The sequence below is a fragment of the Poecilia mexicana genome, unplaced genomic scaffold (genome assembly GCF_051168715.1).
Source record: "Poecilia mexicana isolate PSO_F unplaced genomic scaffold, ASM5116871v1 scaffold_17, whole genome shotgun sequence".
Classification (NCBI taxonomy): Eukaryota; Metazoa; Chordata; class Actinopteri; order Cyprinodontiformes; family Poeciliidae; genus Poecilia; species Poecilia mexicana.
Genome location: NW_028263386.1, coordinates 2699464 through 2724615, shown reverse-complemented (window position 1 = coordinate 2724615; position 25152 = coordinate 2699464). Strand labels below are relative to the sequence as shown.

The 25152-nt window shown below is 36.2% G+C and overlaps 3 protein-coding genes across 3 annotated transcripts in view; all 3 read right to left on the bottom strand.

Moving 5' to 3' along the window:
• Window positions 1-1002: 1002 nt before the first annotated feature.
• On the bottom strand, window positions 1003-4634 carry LOC106913736 (uncharacterized). Its single transcript, XM_088014414.1, has 2 exons — window positions 3986-4634; window positions 1003-2527 (listed from the first exon to the last, which is right to left on the bottom strand). Exons 1-2 carry the CDS (start codon window positions 4182-4184, stop codon window positions 1581-1583), a joined length of 1146 nt encoding a protein of 381 aa, XP_087870540.1. The 5' UTR covers window positions 4185-4634; the 3' UTR covers window positions 1003-1580.
• A 2450-nt stretch (window positions 4635-7084) lies between these two features.
• On the bottom strand, window positions 7085-11547 carry LOC106912644 (uncharacterized). The gene is made up of 2 exons (XM_014979444.2): window positions 11207-11547; window positions 7085-8811 (listed from the first exon to the last, which is right to left on the bottom strand). Exons 1-2 carry the CDS (start codon window positions 11403-11405, stop codon window positions 7865-7867), a joined length of 1146 nt encoding a protein of 381 aa, XP_014834930.2. The 5' UTR covers window positions 11406-11547; the 3' UTR covers window positions 7085-7864.
• A 1159-nt stretch (window positions 11548-12706) lies between these two features.
• Window positions 12707-25152, bottom strand: part of LOC106909909 (uncharacterized) — a 40442-nt gene continuing 27996 nt past the window's right edge. Inside the window, exons 5-7 of the mRNA XM_088014777.1 lie at window positions 23818-24846; window positions 17102-17317; window positions 12707-14842 (exon numbers count right to left, since the gene is read on the bottom strand). Coding sequence (XP_087870903.1) covers window positions 13728-14842; window positions 17102-17317; window positions 23818-24846 — 2360 coding nt within the window. The 3' untranslated portion in view covers window positions 12707-13727. The remainder of the gene's footprint in view (window positions 14843-17101; window positions 17318-23817; window positions 24847-25152) is intronic.

Below are 25152 nucleotides of genomic sequence, written 5' to 3'. Positions count from 1 at the left end.
AACAGGTTTTTGAATCAGTATTCAATAAATAACATGTACCCAGGAAGAATAGAAAGCACAGCTCTTACAAAATTTTAACAAATCTATGAGAGTCAAAATAAGGACAAATTATTTGAAATTTCCAATTCCTCCCAAACATAAAGAACTACATTTTAAAATTATAAATAACATATATCCTTCAAATCAATTCTTGAGAGATTTAATTTTAATGTAGAGAATTGTGCTTTTTGTACAACTCCACTGGAAACAACTAAACATTTGTTTTATGAATGTAAAGAAGTATCAAACTTAAGGGATCAACTTCGTAACTTTCTGTCTTCTAAAACAATAAATTTGGATATTGTTTCTTTTACTAAATATTCAATTCAGCTTATCCATTAAAGAAAAAAATCTGGAATTTTTAGTCAATGTCCTGATTATTGTAACAAAATATTATATCCATAAATGGCGATATGCAAAATGCTCCCTCTCAATAAATGCTCTCAAAAATGAACTTTTTAAAAAAGTTGTCTAAAGAAGATGCAGAATTTACACGCCGTAAAATTGTAGGAGTTAATGGAAGATTTTTAGTTTGTAGCACCCCAACATGTCTCTTATTTTTTAATCTCTTATTTCATCATTTAATTACTTTTCTTTCATTATTTCTGTTAGTTATTTTCAATAATTTTTAGTCTTTTCTTGAGCCTTTGGAATCGATGTGAATTGGAAACAATAGGAGTTGTGATTTTTGGTATTTGTCTGTTTGCTTTTGACGTGTTGTGAGTTTTGTCATTGTTATTCTTGTATACTAATAAAAAAATAATTCACAAGTTTTTATTTCAAAACAAAAGATAGTCCATACCATTTAGAAAAAATAAAATACACATTTCAAGTAAAAATTGACATATCACAAAGCAGATAAACAATTATTCCAATTGTTAAAAAAATCTAGAGGTATATCTAATATCGCTACATGTTGTAGGTTGTAGTTGTCGGAGTTTTATATATATATATATATATATATATATATATATATATATATATATGATTCAACCAAGTGGCACACAAATTTATACATGAAATTCTTCAGTAAAGCATGAAAAGTTGGTATGTTACTCATAACAAACATTTGACTTGCAGATGTTCATGTGGAAAACTGAAGATTCTGAAATCGTCCTGATTGGTTACTTTGTAAAAGTCAGTCAGTGGCATGTCAAGTAACATGGTGCTTCAATATATCTACTTCCAAAACAGTTGAAGTGGTTTTGAATAATTCTATATATACCTTAACAAACTTCATGGATTTGCACAATAAAAAAAAAATCCATAAATGGGCAACCAAAAATAGTTGAGGGTCTAATGTATTTTGCAAAGTGAAAACAATACAAGAAAGGGTTTAATATTTCTTATAGTAAATCTGACTGACTAATGACAAATTCTCACTTTTGTGTATTTGTTTCATGTGGAAATTCAGTTTACCAGCATAAAAAAACCACTTTTTTCTCCATATCTCATGTGAAAAACCCAGCTCCTGAATGTGGGTTATAATGAGAATAATTAAGTGACCAATATTAAAGAACATTTTTTTCACAGGTTTGGCTTTAAAGTGGCCCCTGACCTAGATGGGTTTTCATGTGAAACATCAAATTATCCTTTTGATAGAAGCTTTTTTCACAAGACTCGCATGAACAAAGTTTCTCACCTGTATGAATTCTCTTGTGACGATTTAAATTACTAATTCGTGAGAAACTTTTTCCGCATGACTGGCATGAAAAAGGTCTCTCACCTGTATGAATTCTCTTGTGGTCCTTTAAATTACCAATCTGAGAAAATCTCTTTCCACATATCTGGCATGAAAAAGGTCTCTCACCTGTATGAATTCTCTTGTGACGATTTAAAACACTAATTTGTGAGAAACTTTTTCCACATGTTTCACATGAAAAAGGTCTCTCACCAGTGTGGGTTCTGTGATGGATTTTCAAGTCACACTGTTGTGTATAACATCTCCCACAAATGTCACATTTGAAAGGCCTTTTCTTTGTTCCAGTATCAGACTGACTCTCTGACACAGAGCAGCTGCTTCCTTCCTGATTTTTGCTCTCAACCACTGGAGAGACATGAAGGGAAAGCTGCTCTGTTCTTGTCTCTTCTTCACTCATATCATCTCCCTGAAGAGTAGAAGTCTCAATCAAAGCAACAAACTGCTTCTGGACAAGCTGCTCTCCCTCCTGACTGCTGCAGAGGTCCTTCTGGTCCTGTCCAGTTGGTAAATGTTCTGGTGGCTGCTGTTCATGTTGAAGCACTGAAGAATCTAGTTCCTCTTTTCTTACATATGTTAGTGGATATTCTATTTCCTCATGTTTGAACAGTGCAGGTTCTGGTTCCTCCTCTTCTTTTTTAATCCATTTTGGTTCTGGTTCCATCTGTTCCTCTTCAGTCCACTGATGTTCTGCTTCTTTCTGGTCCTGACTGGACCTACTTGTCAGGCTCCAGACTTGATGGATGGCAGAATCTTCCTCCTCATTTGAGACACTTGGCTGTTGGAGGTCTGTGGGAACAAGGGATGACATCATTAATATAATTTAATTGATGACTATCTCATGGATCAGCTTAGTTTTCCATGGAGATTCTGGTCTGTAGGCATCATGCGATTCATCTAAAATTAGTTTGGAGAGTTGAACTGAAAAGCAGGTATAGTGTCCGCCACACTAATTTGGAGCTGTGGCAAAATTGTTCAAAAGATTTTAATCCAGAAGTACAGATTCATACAATTTTTTATTTATAATGTATTCATACACTGGAAGAACTCAACCTACATTAAGACAAAACGTTTTGTTTTTCATCTCACTTGTGACCTCATATTTTAAAGTTGATCAGACTGAAAAAACAGCTGAAAGGTTAGCGAGTTTATCAACTGCGGTAGCAATTTCGCTCCAACTCCTCTCCTGGTCATTTCTGTGGAATTTCTTTGCACGAAATGTTAAATAAACATTAATGTTGTTTCCACATATCATCTCCGATGTTCGCTACAATAGCCGTCGGCTATTTTTCCCCTCAGAAAGCATGGAGAGGAATCTGCGATTTCTGATTGGCTACCTGTCACATCTGCGTTCTCGCTCCCTGATTTAGATCTGAGTGGCCACAAGGTTCTATGACTGGACCCGATCATTCTAACACGACACGCTACAGGATGATCGGCTACGAAATCGCAAGCGACAATGTTAGAACGTTTAACATCGTAAGATTGTGGTAAGGGGGAAATCGAGGCAAAAAAAATGTGTCGTGAACTGGGCTTAAGGAAGGAGTGAACTATTACATCAGGTGGTCGATATGCCCATGTTCTCTATCTAAATCTAGTGATTATTGAAGCCCAATATAGTATACAGACTTCATAATCTCTACTCTTTTGGTTTAATGTAGTTATTTCCAATTTGGTTATATGTTATATTTTATTCAAGTACGTTTTTTGTGAATGTAGACTGAGAGTTCATTTTATTTTTGCCTTTGGTTGTTTTGTTTACCAGTTCCAGTGTTAAATGTTATTTTGAAAATAATGTATATCTATTTTTGGCAGGATATCGCTTGCATTATTATGTAATTTCCATTAAATCAGAGTAAAAAGGTCTTCAAACAATATTATCGTTTATTGCAATAACTTTTGAGACAACTAATCGCTCAGCAAAATTTGTTATCGTGACAGGCCTTCTGTGCCATTATGAAAAAAAAAAAAAAAAAAAAAAAAACAGCTCATCCTGCGTCTCCATAATACTATCATGCTCTCATTTACAAAGTCACGTATGAGAATTTACAGGTTGTATTCCATATTTCCAGCGCTAATAACAGGAGACATTTACGAATGACTCAAACACGTTTGTGCTAGCCTCTGTAACATCCGGGCTAGCAGCTAAATCAGTTCCTGTTTAGCAGCAGCTGGAGCTGCAGCAACTATCGCCGCTGACGGATCTCCGTCTGCAGTGAAATCATCAGCACCTTTATCCAGACCTACTAGAACTTTGTCTCTGCAGCTCCGAACCGACTCTGTGTAGCTTAATTTGTGGTTTCCAGTCGATCCCCATCATCCTGCGCTGAGCATCGAGCTCTTCCTCGTAGCAAATGATGGTTTTTTCAACCTCTGTGAAGATTTCTTGAGCAGCAGCAGTTAGTCGCTCTCTGATAAACTCTCTGAGATGCTGAACTGAAGACATGGTTGCTGAAATATTAGCTCAGATGGGACAATGCAGCAGCAACCTAGCTTAGCGTATGCAGGCTTCTTCTTCTTCTTCTTCTTCTTCTTCTTCTTCTTCTTTTTCTTCTTCTTGTTGGTTTTACTGGCGGTTGGCAACAAACGGTTATTAGCATTACCGCCACTTACTGGTATGGAGTGTGGTTTGTGATGGTCTATTTATCTATGTCTATCTCTATAACTACCTTTCTAAATATATATATACACATATATTACACAAAAAAATAAAAAAAATAAATATATCCGACGTGTACATATACAAATATACAAATTTATACATAACTTTGTATTCTACCCATCTGTATCATACCCGCTTTCACAAATCAGTGATTCTTGAGAATAGGGACAAAACAGGTCCTATGGATAAAGCACAAAATTTGAATAAACTATACACAAAATATAATTTTTTCAAATATCTGACTCAACTAACCTGGGTCATGTGAGAACAAGAATGTATATTTTCCTGGTGTTTGCTGAATATTTTTTTATTTTAAGCATTGTAGTCTGGGGCTGGTGTCTTTAAAATCCCTTGTCCTGGAGCAGAACTCAATACATTATAATAGCTTATAACAATTAATAATAAAATTATATATTATGACAATTAAATATAAGTAGTCATATAAATAATTATAAAAGTATCAATAAATTGAATTCAAAATCATTTTTATATATTTTCCAACTCCATTGAAATGTGTCCCTAGTTTTTGTCAACACCGTCAGACATATAAAGAATGTAAAAAAAACTTTTAAAAAATCAGGCATTATTGGGGGCACCAGAACTTCTGAGGACTCCATTACCTCTTCCTTTCTCTTTCTTTGCTAGGAGGGCTCATTAGCTCTGGTTAGCTTATGTTATTCTTTAGTTTTTTCTTCTGTTTTATTCCTAAGTTGTTTGTCACAACCATCATGTGTCAACACCATAACTCACAATTTACAAAACTTTGATGAAATTTTGTGAAATAAAAGCTTAATTTTGGCATATTGTAAAGATCTCATGCACCTGACAAGCTACAATATGACCTCCTTCAGAATAACATCATATAAATTAAGGTAGTTTGGCTTTTTGTCAACTCCGTCGGATGTCAACTGCATCAGTTTTGAGACTCTTTCAGTGAAATTGATGATAAATCTTACTTAAATGTACAACTAATTCATTTTAATGTATTTTACATGAATTGCATTACTTCACATGTATCAAGTTTTTCATTTTACTCACTAGTTTGTCACCACCTTCAGTTCTGTGTCAACTCCGTCATGCACTGTCAACTCCTTCAGAAGGACTTTTTGTTGTTTTTTGTTTTAAATAATATTTTTTGTTTCTTGAGAAGCATTTGTCTGTAAAATGAGTAAACATATCAATAATAGGGTATTTTAAAAGTAATTTTATATTTATTTTTGTCAGATGGTGATGACAAAGTTCTGGGTCAGGTCGATTAAAAATGTAATTTTTTAAAAAATGTTGCAACTGGGAGCCTGCACCTTCGCATCTTTACATTTCCTAAACATTATTTGTCATATTTGCATACATAAGGTTGAGAAATAATAAAAAAAATATGGGAAAATTAAAACCCATTTTGTCCCTATTCTCAAGAATCACTGATATACACCTACTATAATCAAATTCTATGAAATAATTTAGTTTTCTTTAAAAATCGAATAACAGCATATGTTTATGTAACCGGTGTATACTAGTAGTGTTCTTTACTAATAACCTAGTCTTATACAGTCGGTTAACCTTGATGTGTTCTGCGTTGTGTTCAGTTGAAGAAGGGAGTCAGACCACTGGAGTTGCTGGTTGATCTTTAATGCAGGTAGCTGGCAGAGGCCTGCACAAATGGAAATAAAAATGCCCTCTAACATGCAGCTCTTCCATTTTCAGGAGTCGGAATTCCCCTAAAAGATAAGCACATGGAGAAACCCTGTGACTAACTAATAACAATATCTGAACATTTACAAAAAATGTTCTGAACTTGTCAAAAGAAATGTATGTATTAAAACATAAACATTCATCGACTAATTTCTAAACTATTAATTTGAAATTATTTTATTTTTTTTAATTATCCATCCAAAACTACTAATTTTTTCTTTTTCCTCAACATGGATTTAAAATTTCCCAAATTGGATGATCAAAGTTACTGCCTTGTAAATTTAACCAATAATTTATTTCTAATTTTGTTCTCCTTAAATCTAAAGGCATTTCTTCCATTTCTACTTCTATTGCTGCTGTTGGTGTGGTTTTAAATGCTACGGTACATAATCTTAATGCCTGATGTTGAATAATGTCTAATTTAACTAGATGTGTTTTACTTGCTGAACCATAAACTTGACAACCAGTCTATGTTAGATTTTATCATGCCTGTGTAAATCTGTTTTAATGATTGCCTATCTGCTCCCCAGTCCCTGCCAGCCAAGCATCTCAAAATATTTCAGATTTTTTCTTTTTACATTTATTAACAACTTTTTGAATATGTATATTCGATTTTAATTTTTCATCAAACCATAGCCCTAAAATTTGTATACACTTTACTTGCTCTAATTCTTGGTTATATAATTTTAATTATATTTCCTTGTTTATTTTTTGCTGAGTAAATATTACTTTTCTTTTTTCAACTGAAAACTTAAATCCCCATTGCAACACCCATTTCTCCATTTCAAAAATAACCTTTTGTAATTTTTTAACCATAAAATCTACATTTTTCCCTCATTTCCAAACAGCTCCATCATCTGCAAAAAGCAAACAACCCATTTCTCATGTGGTCTTCTTCTTCGATGTGTTTTTGGCGGTTGGCAAAGAAGGAAATTGGTGCAATACCGCCCCCTATTGAACTGGAGTTCAGTCGGCGATAAATGGGGAAAAACAACTTTGTATTCATTCACAAGTTTTTATTTCAAAACAAAAGGTAGTTCCGACCATTTAGAAAAAAAATGAAATACACATTTCAAGTAAAAAAATGACATATCACAAAGATAAACAATTATTCAAACAGTTAAAAATATAGAAATATATCTAATATATGTTGTAGTTTTCAGAGGTTTTTGTGTCAAGTTGTTTGATACATCCAAGCGTGTATCAAACGATACACGAATTTCATGTATGAATTTATTTCACGTTTAAATTGATACATGAAATTTTTCAGCAAAGCATGAAAAGTTGGTATGTTACTCATGACAAACAGATTTCCATCTGAAAGTCAAATTTTGAGGAGGATTCTGCTGAAACATCCTGATTGGCTACTTTGCAAAAGTCAGTCAGTGGCATGTTAAGTAACATGGTGCTTCAATATTTACTCTTCCAAACAAGTTGAACTGGTTTTGAATATTCTAAATATACCTTAACAAATTTCATAGATATGCACCACAATAAAAAAAAATCCATAAATGGGCAAACAGAAATAGCTGAGGGTTGACTGTATTTTGCAAAGTGAAAACAATCCAATTAAGGGTTTAACATTTATTACAGTAAATCTGTGAGTTAAATGACTAATTTTCACTTTTGTGTATTTGTTTTATGTGGAAATAACCAGCATGAAAGAACATTTTATTCCCTCCATATTTCATGTGAAAAACCCAGGTCATGAATATGGGTTCTAATGAGGATAATTAAGTTCCTGATTCAAAAGAAATTTTTTCACAGGTTTAACTTCAAAGTGGCCCCTGACGTGTATGAGTTTTCATGTGACGATATAAATTATCAACTTGTGAGAAACTTTTTCTGCATGATTTGCATGAAAAAGGCTTCTCATCTGTATGAATTCTCTTGTGCACTTTTAAATCACTAATTCGAGAGAATATTTTTCCACATGTTTCACATGAAAAAGGTTTCTCATCTGTATGATTCCTTTTGTGGACATCTAAGTGACTAATTCGAGAGAAACTTTTTCTGCATGATTTGCATGAAAAAGGCTTCTCATCTGTATGAATTCTCTTGTGCACTTTTAAATCACTAATTCGAGAGAATTTCTTTCCACATGTTTCACATGAAAAAGGTTTCTCACCAGTATGGGTGCTATAATGGGTTTTCAACTTCCACTGATGTGTGTAACATATTCCACAAATGTCACATTTGAAAGGTCTTTTCTTTGTGCCGGTATCAGACTGACTCTCTGACTCAGAGGAGCTGCTTCCTTCCTGATCTTTCCTCTCAACCACTGGAGAGACATGAAGGGAAAGCTGCTCTGTTCTTGTCTCTTCTTCACTCATATCATCTTCCTGAAGAGTAGAAGTCTCAATCAAAGCAACAAACTGCTTCTGGACAAGCTGCTCTCCCTCCTGACTGCTGCAGAGGTCCTTCTGGTCCTGTCCAGTTGGTAAATGTTCTGGTGGCTGCTGTTCATGTTGAAGCACCAAATAATCTAGTTCCTCTTTTTTTGCATATGTTAGTGGATATTCTATTTCCTCATGTTTGAGCAGTGTAGGTTCTGGTTCCTCCTCTTCTTTCTTAATCCATTTTGGTTCTGGTTCCATCTGTTTCTCTTCAGTCCACTGATGTTCTGCTTTTTTCTGGTCCTGACTGGACCTACTTGCCAGGCTCCAGACTTGTTGGATGACAGGAGCTTCCTCCTCATTGGAGACACTTGGCTGTTGGAGGTCTGTGGGAAAAAAGATGACATCATTAATATAACTTAAATGATGACTATCTCGTGAATCAGCCTGGTTTTCCCTGCAGATTCTGGTCTGTAGGCATCATACAGACAAAAGGTGTGACGATCAATCGGTCACCGATCACAATCGGCCAATTTCCGTGAAAAAGTTTATGATCAGTGATTGCCGATCACCGTCTCTTGTTGCCGATCTCACTTCGCAGCCCGCATGTGCAGCTGATCTCCTCTTTCCTTCACACTGCGCAAGCACACAGCAACAAATCCTAAGCAATGTGGTGAGGAATTATAATGCTCTCAGAGCAGATGGGGAAGTTTGCGTGTTCTGCCGAAGAACTACCTCGGGGGTGAAGCACGTCAAAATGCATCAACATGACGAATCTAATATGACGTTTAAAAAAACAAACATTTGACGGAGTTTGGCTATATCGAGGCTCACTGCAGCGATCCGGAGCGATCAAATTACCGGTTAAAGCAGCCCAAAACTACCAGCACTCACCCAGAAGACCATAGTGGTCCTGAAAGCTAAACAAAATAACCCAATAATTTAAGTCAATGAGCTAGCGGTGTAAGATGCTGGTTCTGCTCCCGCTGTTGGACCGCCGCTACGCCGTTATTTTAGGTAGGCAGTGTTATGAGATTTATTTGACTCATGTATAATTTAAGCTTTTGAGATCCTTACTGTTAAACATTGTTGTACTAATTGCAGGTTTTTCTGTCTCCTTTTGACTGAATAGCTGCTGTATTGTGCCTCCAAATATTTTGTAATTTATGTCTAAATTAGGTGAATTTATTGCCAGATCATTTTTCCATTTTGTCAGATCAACCTAACACAAGTTATAACAGCCAGACCTCCTGTTTAAAAAAAAGCTTAAGTTTGTCCCCTAATACATATGAGGCATGTGTCTTATTAACTTTACATTTTCTTTGAGAAAATAACATTGACTGTGTTCTCTTTCTTTGTAATGTTGCCTATGAGCAATTCAAGCTAATGATACCTGGCTGTAATTTAATGTTGAAGTTATTTAACTCCATTACTGTAACGTTAGCCCTTAATGTTAAACATATCGTAAAGGCAGGGAAATAGATTTTTCCCTCCAATTTTAATCTAGCAAGTTAAAAGCTAATGTTAGTCAAAGTTATCCTTTATGTGCATTATTTCGCAACTTGGCCGATGTTACATGGTGCTTGTGTTCTTTGCTTTGGCAGCTTTAGCCACATGAAGACCCATGTTAGTCTAAGGACACATGGTGGGGGGGGGGGGGGGGACGAAGTTGGCTAATGAAGACATGCTACGAGTGTGGAGGATGATAAGGGCCAGCCACCAGAGAAAGAAGCCCCCATTTGACCAAAGAGAAAGAAGCCGATAAAATATTCCCCAAGAAATTTAGGTAAGTACATTTTTTTTGTTACCATTTTACCACAAGGTGGTGACAAACTAGTGAATAAAATGAAAAACTTGGTACATGTGAAGTAATGCAATTCATGTAAAATACATTAAAATGAATTAATTGCACATTTAATTGCACAACAATTTCACTGAAAGAGTCAGAAAAACTCTGACGGAGTTGAAAAAAAGCCAAACTACTTCAATTTATATGATGTTATTCTGAAGGAGGTCATATTGTAGCTCGTCAGGTCCATGAAATCTTTACAGTTTACCAAAATTAAGCTTTTATTTCACAAAATTTCATCAAAGTTTTGTAAATGGTCAGTTATGGTGTTGACACATCATGGTTGTGACAAACAACTTAGGAATAAAACAGAAGAAAAAACTAAAGAATAACGATTGTTTTACATTCTTTTAATTTCTGACGGTGTCGACAAAAACTAAGGACAAATATCAATGGAGTCGGAAAATATATAAAAATGATTTTTAATTCAATTTATTGATACATCTATAATTATTTATATGACTACTTATACTTAATTGTCACAATATATAATTTTAGTATTTCTTTAATTATTTTAAACTATTATATTGTGTTGAGTTCTGCTCCTGGACAAGGGCTTTTACAGGCATCATCCACCGACTACAATGTTTAAAATAAAAAAATATTCAGCAAACACCAGGAAAATATACATTGTTGTGGTCACATGACCCAGGTTAGTTGAGTCAGATACTTGAAAAAATTATATTTTGTGTATATTTTATTCAAATTTTGTGCTTTATCCATAGGACCTGTTTTGTCCCTATTCTCAAGAATCACTGAAACACGTTTTCTCTCTGTGCTACCACGTTTGTGCTAGCCTCTGTAGCATCCGAGCTAGCAGCTAAATCAGTTACTGTTCAGCCCCGTTTAGCAGCAGCTGGAGCTGCAGCAACTATCGTAGCTGACGGATCTCTGTCTGCAGTGAAAACATCAGCACCTTTATCCAGACCTACCAGAACTTTGTCTCTGCAGCTCCGAACCGACTCTGTGTAGCTTAATTTGTGGTTTCCAGTCGATCCCCATCATCCTGCGCTGAGCATCGAGCTCTTCCTCGTAGCAAATGATGGTTTTTTCAACCTCTGTGAAGATTTCTTGAGCAGCAGCAGTTAGTCGCTCTCTGATAAACTCTCTGAGATGCTGAACTGAAGACATGGTTACTGAAATATTAGCTGAGATGGGACAATGAAACAGTTTTCTAGCTTAGCCCATGCAGGTTTCTTCTTCGATGTTTTTTAGGCGGTAGGGAAACAACGACATTGGTGCAATACCGCCCCCTACTGAACTGGAGTGTAGACAGGCGATGAACAATGAGGGGAATACTTCTTCTTGGTTTTACTGGCGGTCGGCAAAAAACTTTTAGTACCATTACCGCGACCTACGGGTGCAGTGTGGTTGGTGATGGTCTTCATACTATCTATACTTATAAATACACACACGCACACGCATACACATATAAATATAAATACAAATACGTGTATCTAACTTTGTTCACTATCCATCTGTATATCATATACACATTCACAAACACACCTACTAGATATAATCAAATTCTATGAAATAATTTAGTTTTCTATAAAAATTTAATAACTATTTGTATATGTTAACCACCCAAATTCTTCCTCAAAATATCTAATAAATTAACCTTTTCCGTAATACTTTCAAACTCTCTCCCTCATATATCTTCTTTCTTTTTCATATTTATGACATTCTAGTATAACATGCTCTATAGTTTTATATTTTCCACAGTGATCACATTTGCCAGTATTGTGCTTTCAAATTTTAAAAAGCGTCCAAATTTCATCTTTGCCATTCTTTCCATTTCTACTTTCTCCTACTATGTTATTTCTTTATCCCATCATTTTTGCCATTCGTTCATCAGTTTTTAACAATACAATTTCCCTCATATTTACTTGAAAAACTAGTAGAATTTTGAATTGGCTTTTTATCTGCCCTCTCATTTCCCTCTTCTCCAATATGTGCTGGAACCCACACAAATAGAACTATCACACCCATATTTTGTATTCTGAATAATGTATGAAATATTTCTTTAAAAAATTGCTATTCTATTCTCTATTCTAGATTTCTATTGCTTCTGGTAGAAACCATGGTGGTCGTGAAATTTATATTGATGTTTGACTAATTTCTAAACTATTCAATTGAAATTCTTTTCTTTTCTTTTCAATTATCCATCCAAAATTCCTCATTTTTCTTTTCTTTTTCCCCAACATGGATTTAAAATTTCCCAAGTTGGATGATTAAAGTTATTGCCTTGTAAATTTAACCAATAATTTATTTCTAGTTTTGGCTTCTTAAATCTAACAGCATTTCTCTTATTTCTCCTTATATTGCTGCTGTTGATGTGGTTTTAAATGCTCTGGTACATTATCTTAATGCCTGATGTTGAATAATTTGTCTAATTTAACCAGATGTGTTTTAACTAAAATACAACTTCGTATTATTCACAAGTCTTTATTTCTAGACAAAAAGTAGACGTGATATTTAAAAAAATAAAATACACACATCATTAAGTAAAGAAAAAAACACATCACAAAGCAGATAAACGATTATTCCAAGAGGTAAAATATCTATATCTAATATCGCTATATGTTGTATATGTCAGAGCTTTTATTAAGGTGTTTGATACATCCAAGCAGCACATAAATTTATACATGAAATTCAACAACAAACCATGAAAAGTTGGTGTTACTCATGACAAACATTTGTCTTGCAGATGTCCATCGTGGAAATCTGAGGAGGATGCTGAAAGCGTCCTGATTGGCTACTTTGTAAAAGTCAGCCAGTAGCATGTCAAGTAGCATTGAGCTTCAATATATAAACTTCCAAACCAGTTGAAAGGCTTTGATAATAAAACATTCATAAATGAACAACCAAAAATAGGTGAGGGTCTAATGTTATGCAAAGTGAAATAATCCAAGACAGAGTTTAATATTTATTACAGTGAATTCATGTGAGTTAATGATTAATTCTCACGTTTATGTCCTTGTTTCCTGTAGAAATTCAGTTTACCAGCATGAAAGAACACTTTTTTCTCCATATTCCATGAATGGGTTTTCTCTGTAGGGTGGCTGGATTCTCCCTTAGAGAGAGAAGCTCGGTCATTCAGGAGGGACTCAGAGTCGAGCCGCTGCTCCTTCATGTCGAGAGGAGCCAGTTGAGGGGCATCTGGTCAGGATGCCTCCCTGGTGAGGTGTTCCAGGCACGTCCCACCGGGAGGCGGCCCCGGGAAGATCCAGAACACGCTGGAGGGACTATGTCTCTCGGCTGGCCTGGGAACGCCTTGGGGTTCCCCCGGAGGAGCTGGAACAAGTGGCTTTGGAGAGGAAGTCTGGGCCTCCCTTCTTAAGCTGCTACCCTGGTGACCCGACCCCGTTAAGAAAATAAATGGATGGATGGATGGATGGATGGATGGATGGATGGATGGATGGATGGATGGATTTTTTCACAGGTTGGGCTTCAAAGTGGCCCCTGACCTGTATGGGTTTTCATGTGAATGATCAAATTATCCCTTCGATAGAAGCTTTTCTCACACAACTGGCATGAAAAAAGCTTCTCACCTGTATGAATTGTCTTGTGACGATTTAAATACCTAATTTGAGAGAAAAGCTTTCCGCATGACAGGCATGAGAAAGGCCTCTCACCTGTATGAATTTTCTTGTGCACCTTTAAATCACCAATTCGAGAGAAACTCTTTCCACATATCTGGCACGAAAAAGGTTTCTCACCTGTATGAATTCTCTTGTGACGATTTAAATCTCTCATTACACAGAAACTTTTTCCACATGACTGGCACAAAAAAGGCTTCTCACCTGTATGAATTCTCTTGTGCTCGTTTAAATTATCAATTCGAGAGAAACTCTTTCCACATGACTGGCACAAAAAAGGTTTCTCACCTGTATGAATTCTCTTGTGACGATTTAAATCTCTCATTACACAGAAACTTTTCCCGCATGTTTCACATGAAAAAGGTCTCTCACCAGTGTGGGTTCTGTAATGGTTTTTCAAGTTATACTGTTGTGTGTAACATTTCCCACAAATGTCACATTTGAAAGGTTTTTTCTTTGTGCCAGGATCAGACTGACTCTCTGACTCAGAGGAGCTGCTTCCTTCCTGATCTTTGCTCTCATTCACTGCAGAGATATGAAGGGAAAGCTGCTCTGTTCTTGTCTCTTCTTCACTCATATCATCTTCCTGAAGAGTAGAAGTCTCAATCAAAGCAACAAACTGCTTCTGGACAAGCTGCTCTCCCTCCTGACTGCTGCAGAGGTCCTTCTGGTCCTGTCCAGTTGGTAAATGTTCTGGTGGCTGCTGTTCATGTTGAAGCACTGAAGAATCTAGCTCCTCTTTTCTTACATATGTTAGTGGATATTCTATTTCTTCATGTTTGAACAGTGTAGGTTCTGGTTCCTCCTCTTCTTTTTTAATCCATTTAGGTTCTGGTTCCATCTGTTCCTCTTCAGTCCACTGATGTTCTGCTTCTTTCTGGTCCTGACTGGACCTACTTGCCAGGCTCCAGACTTGATGGATGACAGGAGCTTCCTCCTTATTTGAGACACTTGGCTGTTGGAGGTCTGCAGGAACAAAGAACATCATTAATATAATTTAATTGATTACTATCTCATGGATCAGCCTAGTTTTCCATGGAGATTCTGGTCTGTAGGGTGAATCGGTTAATCTAAAATTAGCTTGTAGAGTTGAACTAAAAATTTGGAGCTGTGGCAAAAATTTTCAAAAGATTTTAATCCAGAAGTACAGTTTCATACAGATTTTTTATTTATAATGTATTCATAAAGCACAAAATTTGAATAAAATATACACAAAATATAATTTTTTTTCAATTATCTGACTAAACTAACCTGGGTCATGTGAGCACAACAATGTACATTTTCCTGGTGTTTGCTGAATTTTTTTTATCTTAAACACTGTAGACTGCACAGTGGTGCAGTGGGTAGAGCAGTTATTTTGCAGCAAGAAGGTTCTGGGTTCGATTCCCGGCCCCGGTCTTTCTGCATGGAGTTTGCATGTTCTCCCTGTGCATGTGTGGGTTTTCTCCGGGTACTCCGGCTTCCTCCCACAGTCCAAAAACATGACTGTCAGGTTAATTGGCCTCTCCAAATTGTGACGTTGTGTGTCTCTGTGTAGCCTGGTGACCTGTGCAGGGTGGACCCTGCCTCTCGCCCAGAACGTTAGCTGGAGAGGCACCAGCACCCCTCCTGACCCCACTAAGGGACAAGGGTGTAAAGAAAATGGATGGATGTATTCATACAGTTAAGAACTCAACCTACATTGTTTTTAATCTCATTTGTGACCTCACATTTTAAAGCTGAACAGACTGTGTCGGCCTTTAATCAGTAAACCATAGCATTCTGGCTTATAAATGTTATAAGACACAACACAGAGACTTGTTTCTTTAAGCCATTTCTCAAACAAAAGAAAGACAAGAGAGTATTTTCCTAAGGCAGATGTCTTGATGTTCAAAAGGAAGTGGATGCAAGAAAAGATAAAAAAGACTGGCCTAAAATTGAAACCTATTCATTACTGCTTAGATTTTCTTTTAGGTTAGTAACTGAATGTGTGAGAGATGATGCTGGATGAGTTTATCTCAACACCAAACACTGAGGAGGATGGTGGAGCAGGTCAACACATCTCCAGGTCTCTGTAAGAGAACTGCAGCTTAGAGAAACATCCTGGAGTCATCAGGTCTCCATAGCAACCATCAGACACTATGAAAACTGGATGTTTGGGAGAAATAACACAAAGAAATAATTTCCTATCATCAAAGTTGGAGACACCTGACCCATTTAACTTGAACATGTCCCACAGAACAAATCAGCAGTGACAGAGACATATTTCATTAAACACATTTGAGAAATGTAGATTTGGAGAAAACCATTTGTATGTTTCTACTTTGACAGTTTCCCAGTGTCCCTGTAAAACTGGTCTGGGCCCCTGAACTGAAGAGATAACACTAAATTATTATTGTTATTTGCCATATCTAACTGGTGCTTTTAACCAATTTTATTTATTTTTTACCTTTAACAAAAGAAAGACAAGAGAGCATTTTCCTAAGGCAAATGTGTTGATGTTCAAAAGGAACATCAACACATCTGTTAATTAAAGGTCAATTAAAAATGAAGATGTATCATTTTAGCTTCAGCTGAAGAGAGATAGGGTCACAGGTTTGCTCTGCTACATCAAGGCTGTGATCCTGCAGCTCCAGACCTTCAAGTGGCTCTGTGGCTCACTTAATATAAGAAACAATATTGCCCTTATTTGTTTCATTCCTTTGTGCTGTGTAGGCCTGTCACGATAAACAATAAATCAATTAAATGTACGATAAATGAAAGTTACAGACCTCATTTTAATTTATCGGCTTATCGTCTCTTCCTGCCCTTTTCTCTTTCTATTAATGCCATTGGATGAAAAAAGTCTCGACTCCGGTGCTCTCCACTGACCCTCCCTTCCTGATTTCTTCATCGTAATGCCCAGCTCACACTACACGTATTCTGTGCCTTTATGAAAAAATAACAGCTCATCCTGGGTCTCCTTACCAATACTCTCCACTGCTCTCGTTTACAAAATTACGTATGAGATTTTATAAATGAAGAATTTACACGTTGTATTCCATATTTCCAGCACAAATAACTCCAGATGTTTAGTCAGGGGGCTTGACTCATAAACACATTTGTGCTAGCCTCTGTAGCATCAGAGCTAGCAGCTAAATCAGCTCCTGTTCAGCCCCGTTTAGCAGCAGCTGGAGCTGCAGCAACTATGGCCGCTGACGGATCTCTGTCTGTTGTGAAATCATCAGCACCTTTATCCAGACCTACCAGAACTTTGTCTCTGCAGCTCCGAACCGACTCTGTGTAGCTTAATTTGTGGTTTCCAGTCGATCCCCATCATCCTGCGCTGAGCATCGAGCTCTTCCTCGTAGCAAATGATGGTTTTTTCGACCTCTGTGAAGATTTCTTGAGCAGCAGCAGTTAGTCGCTCTCTGATAAACTCTCTGAGATGCTGAACTGAAGACATGGTTGCTGAAATATTAGCTCAAGTGGAACAATAAAACAGTTTTCTAGCTTAGCATATGCGGGCTTGTTCTTCTGGTTGGTTTTACTGGCGGTTGGCAACGAACGGTTCTTCTTCTTTTGTATTTTACTGGCGGATGGCAACCTACTGAAGGTGCATTTACCGCCACCTACCGCACTGGAGTATGGTCATCAACGATCTCAGAGGGAATACACACCTCAGTGGTGTGCATGAATATGTAAATTCACATCTATATACATTCACATACATGTTTGCATACTTTAAATACGATTAAACAACCCAGTGTTTTTAAAAAAATCTAATTATCATAGAAAATCCTATTTTCTCTATTTAATATCGACTTTAATTGCTGACGTTCCTCTGAATACTTATTACATTCTAATAAGACATGTTCCACTGTTTCCAGCTGATTACAATAATTACAAGTCCCAGTTTCATGTTGCCCTATTCGGAAAAGAGGACTATTAAGTCCAGTATGACTAATTCTAAGCCGAGATATGATTACCTCTTCGTTCCGCCTTCCATTCAAACAACCAATACCCCCCACAGTCTTTTGAATTTTATATAAATGTCTGCCAGTATCATAATTATTCCATTGTTCCTGCCAAACCTTAAGGATTTTATTTTGAATAATAGATTTCCCCTCACTTTTGCTTAAAGGAATATTTAAGTTAATAATATCTGATTTCAGCACCTGGTTAGCTAAAATATCTACTTCTTCATTTCTTTCTATACCTACATGAGCAGGAATCCAGACAATTTGAACGAAACATTTCTTATTATGTAGCTGAACTAATAAGTGATAAATACTAAATAATAAGTCAAATCTACAAGATTTGCCAGATTTTATACTTAATAATGCTGCTTGACTGATGCACTTCTATATTTACTTTCTTCCCCAATATTATCATCAATCAACCTTTCTAAAGCTAATATAATGACAGATAATTCAACTGTAAAAACTGCTAGATAATCTGTTGTTCTCCTTTTAATCATTACTTTATGGTGTGGAAAATTCACAGTTGCTCCTTTTCTGCCAATATTTGGATTTTTAGCTCCATATAATAATGCAATCTTTAAATCTTTAAAAATAATAATTAACTATAACCCATTCTGGAGTCTTTCCCTTTTTAAGAAATTTCCCCAGTTGCAGATCAACGTCTGGAGTGATAAATAACCATGGTGGAATTAGTGATTGTGGAACGGTAAAACTACTGGAACTGTGCAATTTTGAGCTTTTATGTCCCCAATCCATCCAAAGCTATTACAATTAGATTTATGATGTTCCTAACAGTCCTGCAGCACAACCTTAGTTGGATGACCATAATTATGTCCCTGTAGGTTTATCCAATACACATACATTAGCTTCAATCTTCTTAATCTTAAAGGCAACTCACCAGTTTCAACCTGTAAAGCAGCCAAAGGAGATGATCTGAAAGCTCTACAACAAATTCCTAATCCTTGTGTTTGTTCACTATCAAGTTTTCTCAAATTAGGCCTCTCGAGATAAACAATAAATCAATTAATTATAAGATAAATGAAAGTTACGGACCTCATTTTAATTTATCGGCTTACCTTTTTTTCTTTCTATTAATGACATTGGATGAAAAAAGGCTCAACTCCGGTGCTCTCCAATGACCCTCCCTTCCTGATTTCTTCATCGTAATGCCCAGCTCACACTACATGATTTTAGAACTATCGGCTTATTGTCGGCCCATTTTCAAAACCTGAGACCACGCATAGCCGACAGAAATCCTACGTATAACGGGTTTGATCATGCCGTCCTACAAAATAATGGCTACATTTAACTAATTTTAAAACCAGGTATTAATCAATGTTTTACTGCTAGAGTCAGCATAAAGTCCTGACTGAATGAATATATAACCTATTTATGTCACGTTAACGTTGAACAGCTGAAAAGTTGCCGACTATATCAACTGCAGTAGCAATTTCGCTCCAACTCCTCTCCTGGTCATTTCTGTGGATATTCTTTGCACGAAATGTTGAATATACATTAATGTTGTTTCCACATATCAACTCCGATGTTCGCTACACTCCGGGTTACGCCGTCGGCTGTTTGGGATTCCCCTCGTGTTTTCCCCTCAGAAAGCACGGAGGTAAATCTGCGCTTTCTGATTGGCTACCTGTCTGTCGGGGAAACCCCCTGATTTAGACCTGAGTGGCCACGAGGTTCTACGACTGGACCCGATCATTCTAACACGACATGCTACAGGATGATCGGCTACGAAATCGCAAGCGACAATGTTAGAACGTTTAACGTCGTAAGATTGTGGTAAGGGGGAAACCGGGGCAGGTGGAGAAGATGTGCCCATGTTCTCTATCTAAATCTAGTGATTACCGAAGGGCAATATAGTATACAGACTTCATAATCTCTACTCTTTTGGTTGAATGTAGTTATTTCCACTTCTGTTTTATGTTTTTTAGTTTTTATCTAACTGCATTTATTGTTAATGTAGACTTAGAGTTCATTTTATTTTTGGTTGTTTTGTTTACCAGTTCCAGTGTTAAATGTTCTTTTGAAAATAATGTGTATCTATTTTTGGAAGGATATCGCTTGCATTATTATGGCATTTCCATTAAATCAGTGTAAAAAGGACTTCAAACAATATTGTCATTTGTTGCAATAATTTTTGAGACAATTAATCGTTCAGCAAAATTTGTTATCGTGACAGGCCAATCTCAAATGACTGTCAGCAGCTGCAATATATGCTTTACACCCATAATCCAAAGAATATCTCATGAGAGCCTGATAAATTCCCAACAGTGAACTTCTTGGACACCTAAAAACCTCACTTTATTCACTTGTTCAAGCTTCTGATTATAAAGATTTAAATTAATTTCCTTATGTGTTCTATAAAAACAAATAACTTGGTTCTTTGAAACTGACATTCTAAATCCCCATTTATTAGCCCAACCTTCCACTTTCAAAATGGCATCCTGCATCTTTTTCTCCAAATATAAGATAATGTTCCCACACCCACAGAGCCCCATCATCTGCAAATAAAGATTTCCCTATACTACTATCTATCTCATCAAAAATGTCATTTATCATAATATTAAAAAGAATTGGACTACACACACTACCTTGTGGGGTACCATTCTCAACAAAATATCTATTAGAGAAAGCAGCCCCAAATCTTACCTCCTATGCCAAGTTTTTCTAATTTAATAAATAATCACTCTTTCCATACCGTATCATAAGCCTTTTCTACGTCAAAAAACACAGCTATCAATATTTCTTTATTTATTTGAGCTTTTTTTACCTCTGATTCCAAGCACAGTACTGCATCCATATTTCTCCTTTTGTTACGAAAATCACTTTGAAAAGGACAAAATAAATTTTTACTTTCAAGAAAATATCTGTCTGTCTGTTACAATTCCCTCCATTATTTTCCATAACCGAGATGTAAAAGCTCTAGGTCTATAATTTGAAGGGTCTGATGCATTTTTATCTGACTTCATCACAGGAAATATAACTGACTGTTTCCATGTCACAGGAATGTCTCCCAAATAAGATTGAAAAGTTTTAAAATAACAGTAAGAGATATATCATTTAAATGTTTAAGCATTATATAACAAACTCCATATTTTCCTTTTGTTGACTGCTTAGCATTTAAAATATCTTTCTTCAGCTCATATAGAGTAAAAGGCATATCTAGATCTTGATTTGAAACTATTCTCCTAATAGTGACTCCTGGATTTTCAGCTAAAATCTTGTCTTTATAACTCTTTATATCTTCAGATAAATTTTCTGAACTACATACTTAACGTTTCTGCTAATAACTCTGCCTTTTCTTTATTACTAACAGCTATTTTATAAGTAAAATAGCTGTTATTGCTAACAGCTATTTTCCCATTAAATTCTAGAACAGGTAAGGACAAATTCTTCTTAACACCATTCATTTTTGTAACAACTCTCCATACCTCAGACAACTTGGTTTCTCTTCCAATAGAATTACAATACTGCCTCCAACAAGCCTTCTTAGCTGCTCTAATAGTGTTCCTATTGCTTGTGCTTTATTGAATTAATGCCTCAAAATTATGGTATCTCCTTACCAATTTAAAAGCTTTATTTCTACCCCTTATAGCAATGCTACATTCCTCATTCCACCATGGAATATATATTTTTCCCCTCTTCCTCTTGTTTTAGAAATTGAAGTTTCAGCTGCACTAACAATAACTGACAAAATCTTGGAGTTACATAACTCCACATCAAAAAACAATTTCTCATCTAGTTTATCAAACTGGTTATTAACTAAATATTGAAATAATTCCCAATTAGCCCTACTTAGTCTCCATCTTGGAATCTGCACTTCCTCTTTAACTACTTCATAAACAATTGATATTATGATAGGAAAATGATCACTGCCCATAGGAGAATCACTCAGCACCTCCCAAGATGTAATTCCAGCAATTCCATTTGAAACCAATGTTAAATCTAAAACACTTTCTAAATTCCTATTACAATCATACCTAGTAGGACATTCATCATTAACACAAACCAATGAATTTAATTCAAGAAACTCTTTAATGACCAGTTTATTTGCATCTGTATTTAGACTCCCCCATAAAACATTATGTGAATTGAAATCACCACACCAGAGTCTATCCTTCATTCTGCTCATTTACTTCATTAAGATCTTGAATGGTCAATTTCTTGCTAGAATTATACAGATTAATCACTGAAATCTGACCATTTCCTATCCAAATCTTAATTACCATTGATTCATAATTCTGCCCTATTGATTCCACTTTATATCTTAAACCATCTTGCACAAAAGTTGCCACTCCCCCACCTTGTCTTTCCTTTCTATCATTTCTAATTGATGTATATCCAGGATTAATAAAATCCAGTTGGGGCTTAAGCCAAGTTTCTTGAATGCAGATCAGATGAGGTTTAATTATCAAATCAGAAATGTATTTCTTAACCTCTAGAGTCTAGACCATTACTAATGAGACTTCTTGCATTCCACTGGACTATAACTAACATAAAGAAGGGCCACCACTGCATGATTGACATTGAGAAGATTAAGTCTCATTCAGTTTTTCCTCAATTGATTCCCAGCTGACATTGTTAAAATCAAGATATTTTTGAGCTGCCTTCACAATTATTTGAATTTTTTCTGTTTTCCTTTGTTTGAGCAGTTCAATTTATAACCTCCACCATGAATAGAACACAATCCTCTTTCGTCTTGAGTAAAGTGTCATCTTTGATCTTGCTGCATTCTAGACAATCTGATCTTCCTTCTTCTACCCCTGTCATTTTCTTTGGTTGCATTACTGGCTGAACAGGTACTTTTTTAGCCGCTTCTGCATAAGTGGTCCCAGTAGTGATTTTAATTTTCTGTACTTCCTCAGCTCTTTTACTAGCTACTCATCCCGTGAAACCTGAACTATGCCCACCTCCACAATTACATTTCAAAGGAGCTCCTTCCTCACATTTCCCATACTCATGATTCCCAGCACAACTCCCACATTTCTGCTTCCCCTTGCATACTGCCGCAACATGTCCAAACTGTTGACATTTAAAACACCACAGTGACGGAGGAATAAATGGTCGAACATCTTAACTCATATTTCCCACAAAAACTTTGTCTGGTAGAGTTTTTTCTTCAACCTTTTATCAAGATAGAAAAACCATCACTCCTTTCTCCATTTTTGTTTCTTTTTGACCGTTTGACTTCAACTACTTTCCCTCCTGACATTAGATTTAATGTCATCAACTGGCACATAAGAAATACCTGAAATAACGCCACACACATATTTCCTGTTATCTAGCATTCTCCACTTCACATTCTCACCTAAGGACGTTTTTAATATTCAGTGCCGCCACCAATGCTCTCAACCTCCTTCACAGGAGTCTGGCCCAACCTGCCAGCTTCAAAGTAAAGCTAGAAATATATCTAACATATGTTGTAGTTGTCAGAGGTTTTTTGTCAAGTTCTTTGATACATCCAAGCATCACAAAAATTGATACATGAAATTCTTCAGTAAAGCATGAAAAGTTGGTATGTTATTCATGACAAACAGATTTCCATCTGAAAGTCAAATTTTGAGGAGGATTCTAGATTCAGGATTCTGAAAGCGTTCTGATTGGCTACTTTGCAAAAGTCAGTCAGTGGCATGTTAAGTGACATGGCGCCTCAATATTTACACTTGCAAACCAGTTGAACTGGTTTTGAATATTCTAAATATACCTTAACAAATTTCATAGATAAGCGCCACACTAAAAAAGAAAATCCATAAATGGACAACCAAAAACAGTTGAGGGTCTAATGCATTTTGCAAAGTGAAAACAATACAAGAAAGGGTTTAATATTTCTTATAGTAAATCTATGTGGAAATTCAGTTTACCAGCATAAAAGAACACTTTTTTTCCATATTTCATGTGGAAAACCCAGCTTCTGAATGTGGGTTCTAATGAGAATAATTAAGTAATCAATTACAAAGAACACTTTATTTTTACAGGTTTGGCTTCAAAGCGGCCCCTGACCTGTATGGGTTTTCATGTGATTGCTCAAATTATTCTTTCGATAGAAGCTTTTTTCACAAGACTGGCATGAAAAAAGCTTCTCAGTTGCATGAGTTTTCTTGTGACGATTTAAGTGACTCATTCGCGAAAAACTTCTTCCGCATGATTCGCATGAAAAAGGCCTCTCACCAGTATGAATTCTCTTGTGAACATTTAAGTGACTAATTGCACGGAAACTTTTTCCACATGATTCGCATGGAAAAGGCTTCTCACCTGTATGAATTTTCTTGTGGAGATTTAAAGTACTAACTTGAGAGAAACTCCTTCCGCATGACTGACATGAAAAAGGTTTCTCTCCTGTATGAATTCTCTTGTGACAATTTAAATCTTTCATTACAGAGAAACTTTTCCCGCATGTTTCACATGAAAAAGGTCTCTCACCAGTGTGGGTTCTGTAATGGATTTTCAAGTTACACTTTTGTGTATAACATTTCCCACAAATGTCACATTTGAAAGGTCTTTTCTTTGTTCCAGTATCAGACTGACTCTCTGACACAGAGCAGCTGCTTCCTTCCTGATCTTTGCTCTCATTCACTGCAGAGACATGAAGGGAAAGCTGCTCTGTTCTTGTCTCTTCTTCACTCATATCATCTTCCTGAAGAGTAGAAGTCTCAATCAAAGCAACAAACTGCTTCTGGACAAGCTGCTCTCCCTCCTGACTGCTGCAGAGGTTCTTCTGGTCCTGTCCAGTTGGTAAATGTTCTGGTGGCTGCTGTTCATGTTGAAGCACTGAAGAATCTAGCTCCTCTTTTCTTACATATGTTAGTGGATATTCTATTTCCTCATGTTTAAACAGTGTAGGTTCTGGTTCCTCCTCTTCTTTTTTAATCCAGTTTGGTTCTGGTTCCATCTGTTCCTCTTCAGTCCACTGATGTTCTGCTTCTTTCTGGTCCTGACTGGACCTACTTGTCAGGCTCCAGACTTGTTGGATGGCAGAAGCTTCCTCCTTATTTGAGACACTTGGCTGTTGGAGGTCTGTGGGAACAAATAACAACATCATTAATATAATTTAACTGATGACTATCTCATGGATCAGCCTAGTTTTCCCTGCAGATTCTGGTCTGTAGGCATCATGCGGTAGGCATCAAAGAAATAATTTCCTATCATCAAAGTTGGAGACACCTGATCCATTTAACTTGAACATGTCCCACAGAACAAATCTGCAGCGACAGAGAGATATTTCATTAAACACATTTGAGAAATGTAGATTTGCAGAAAACCATTTGCATGTTTCTACTTTGAGTTTCCTAGTGTCCCTGTAGAACTGGTCTGGGCCCCTGG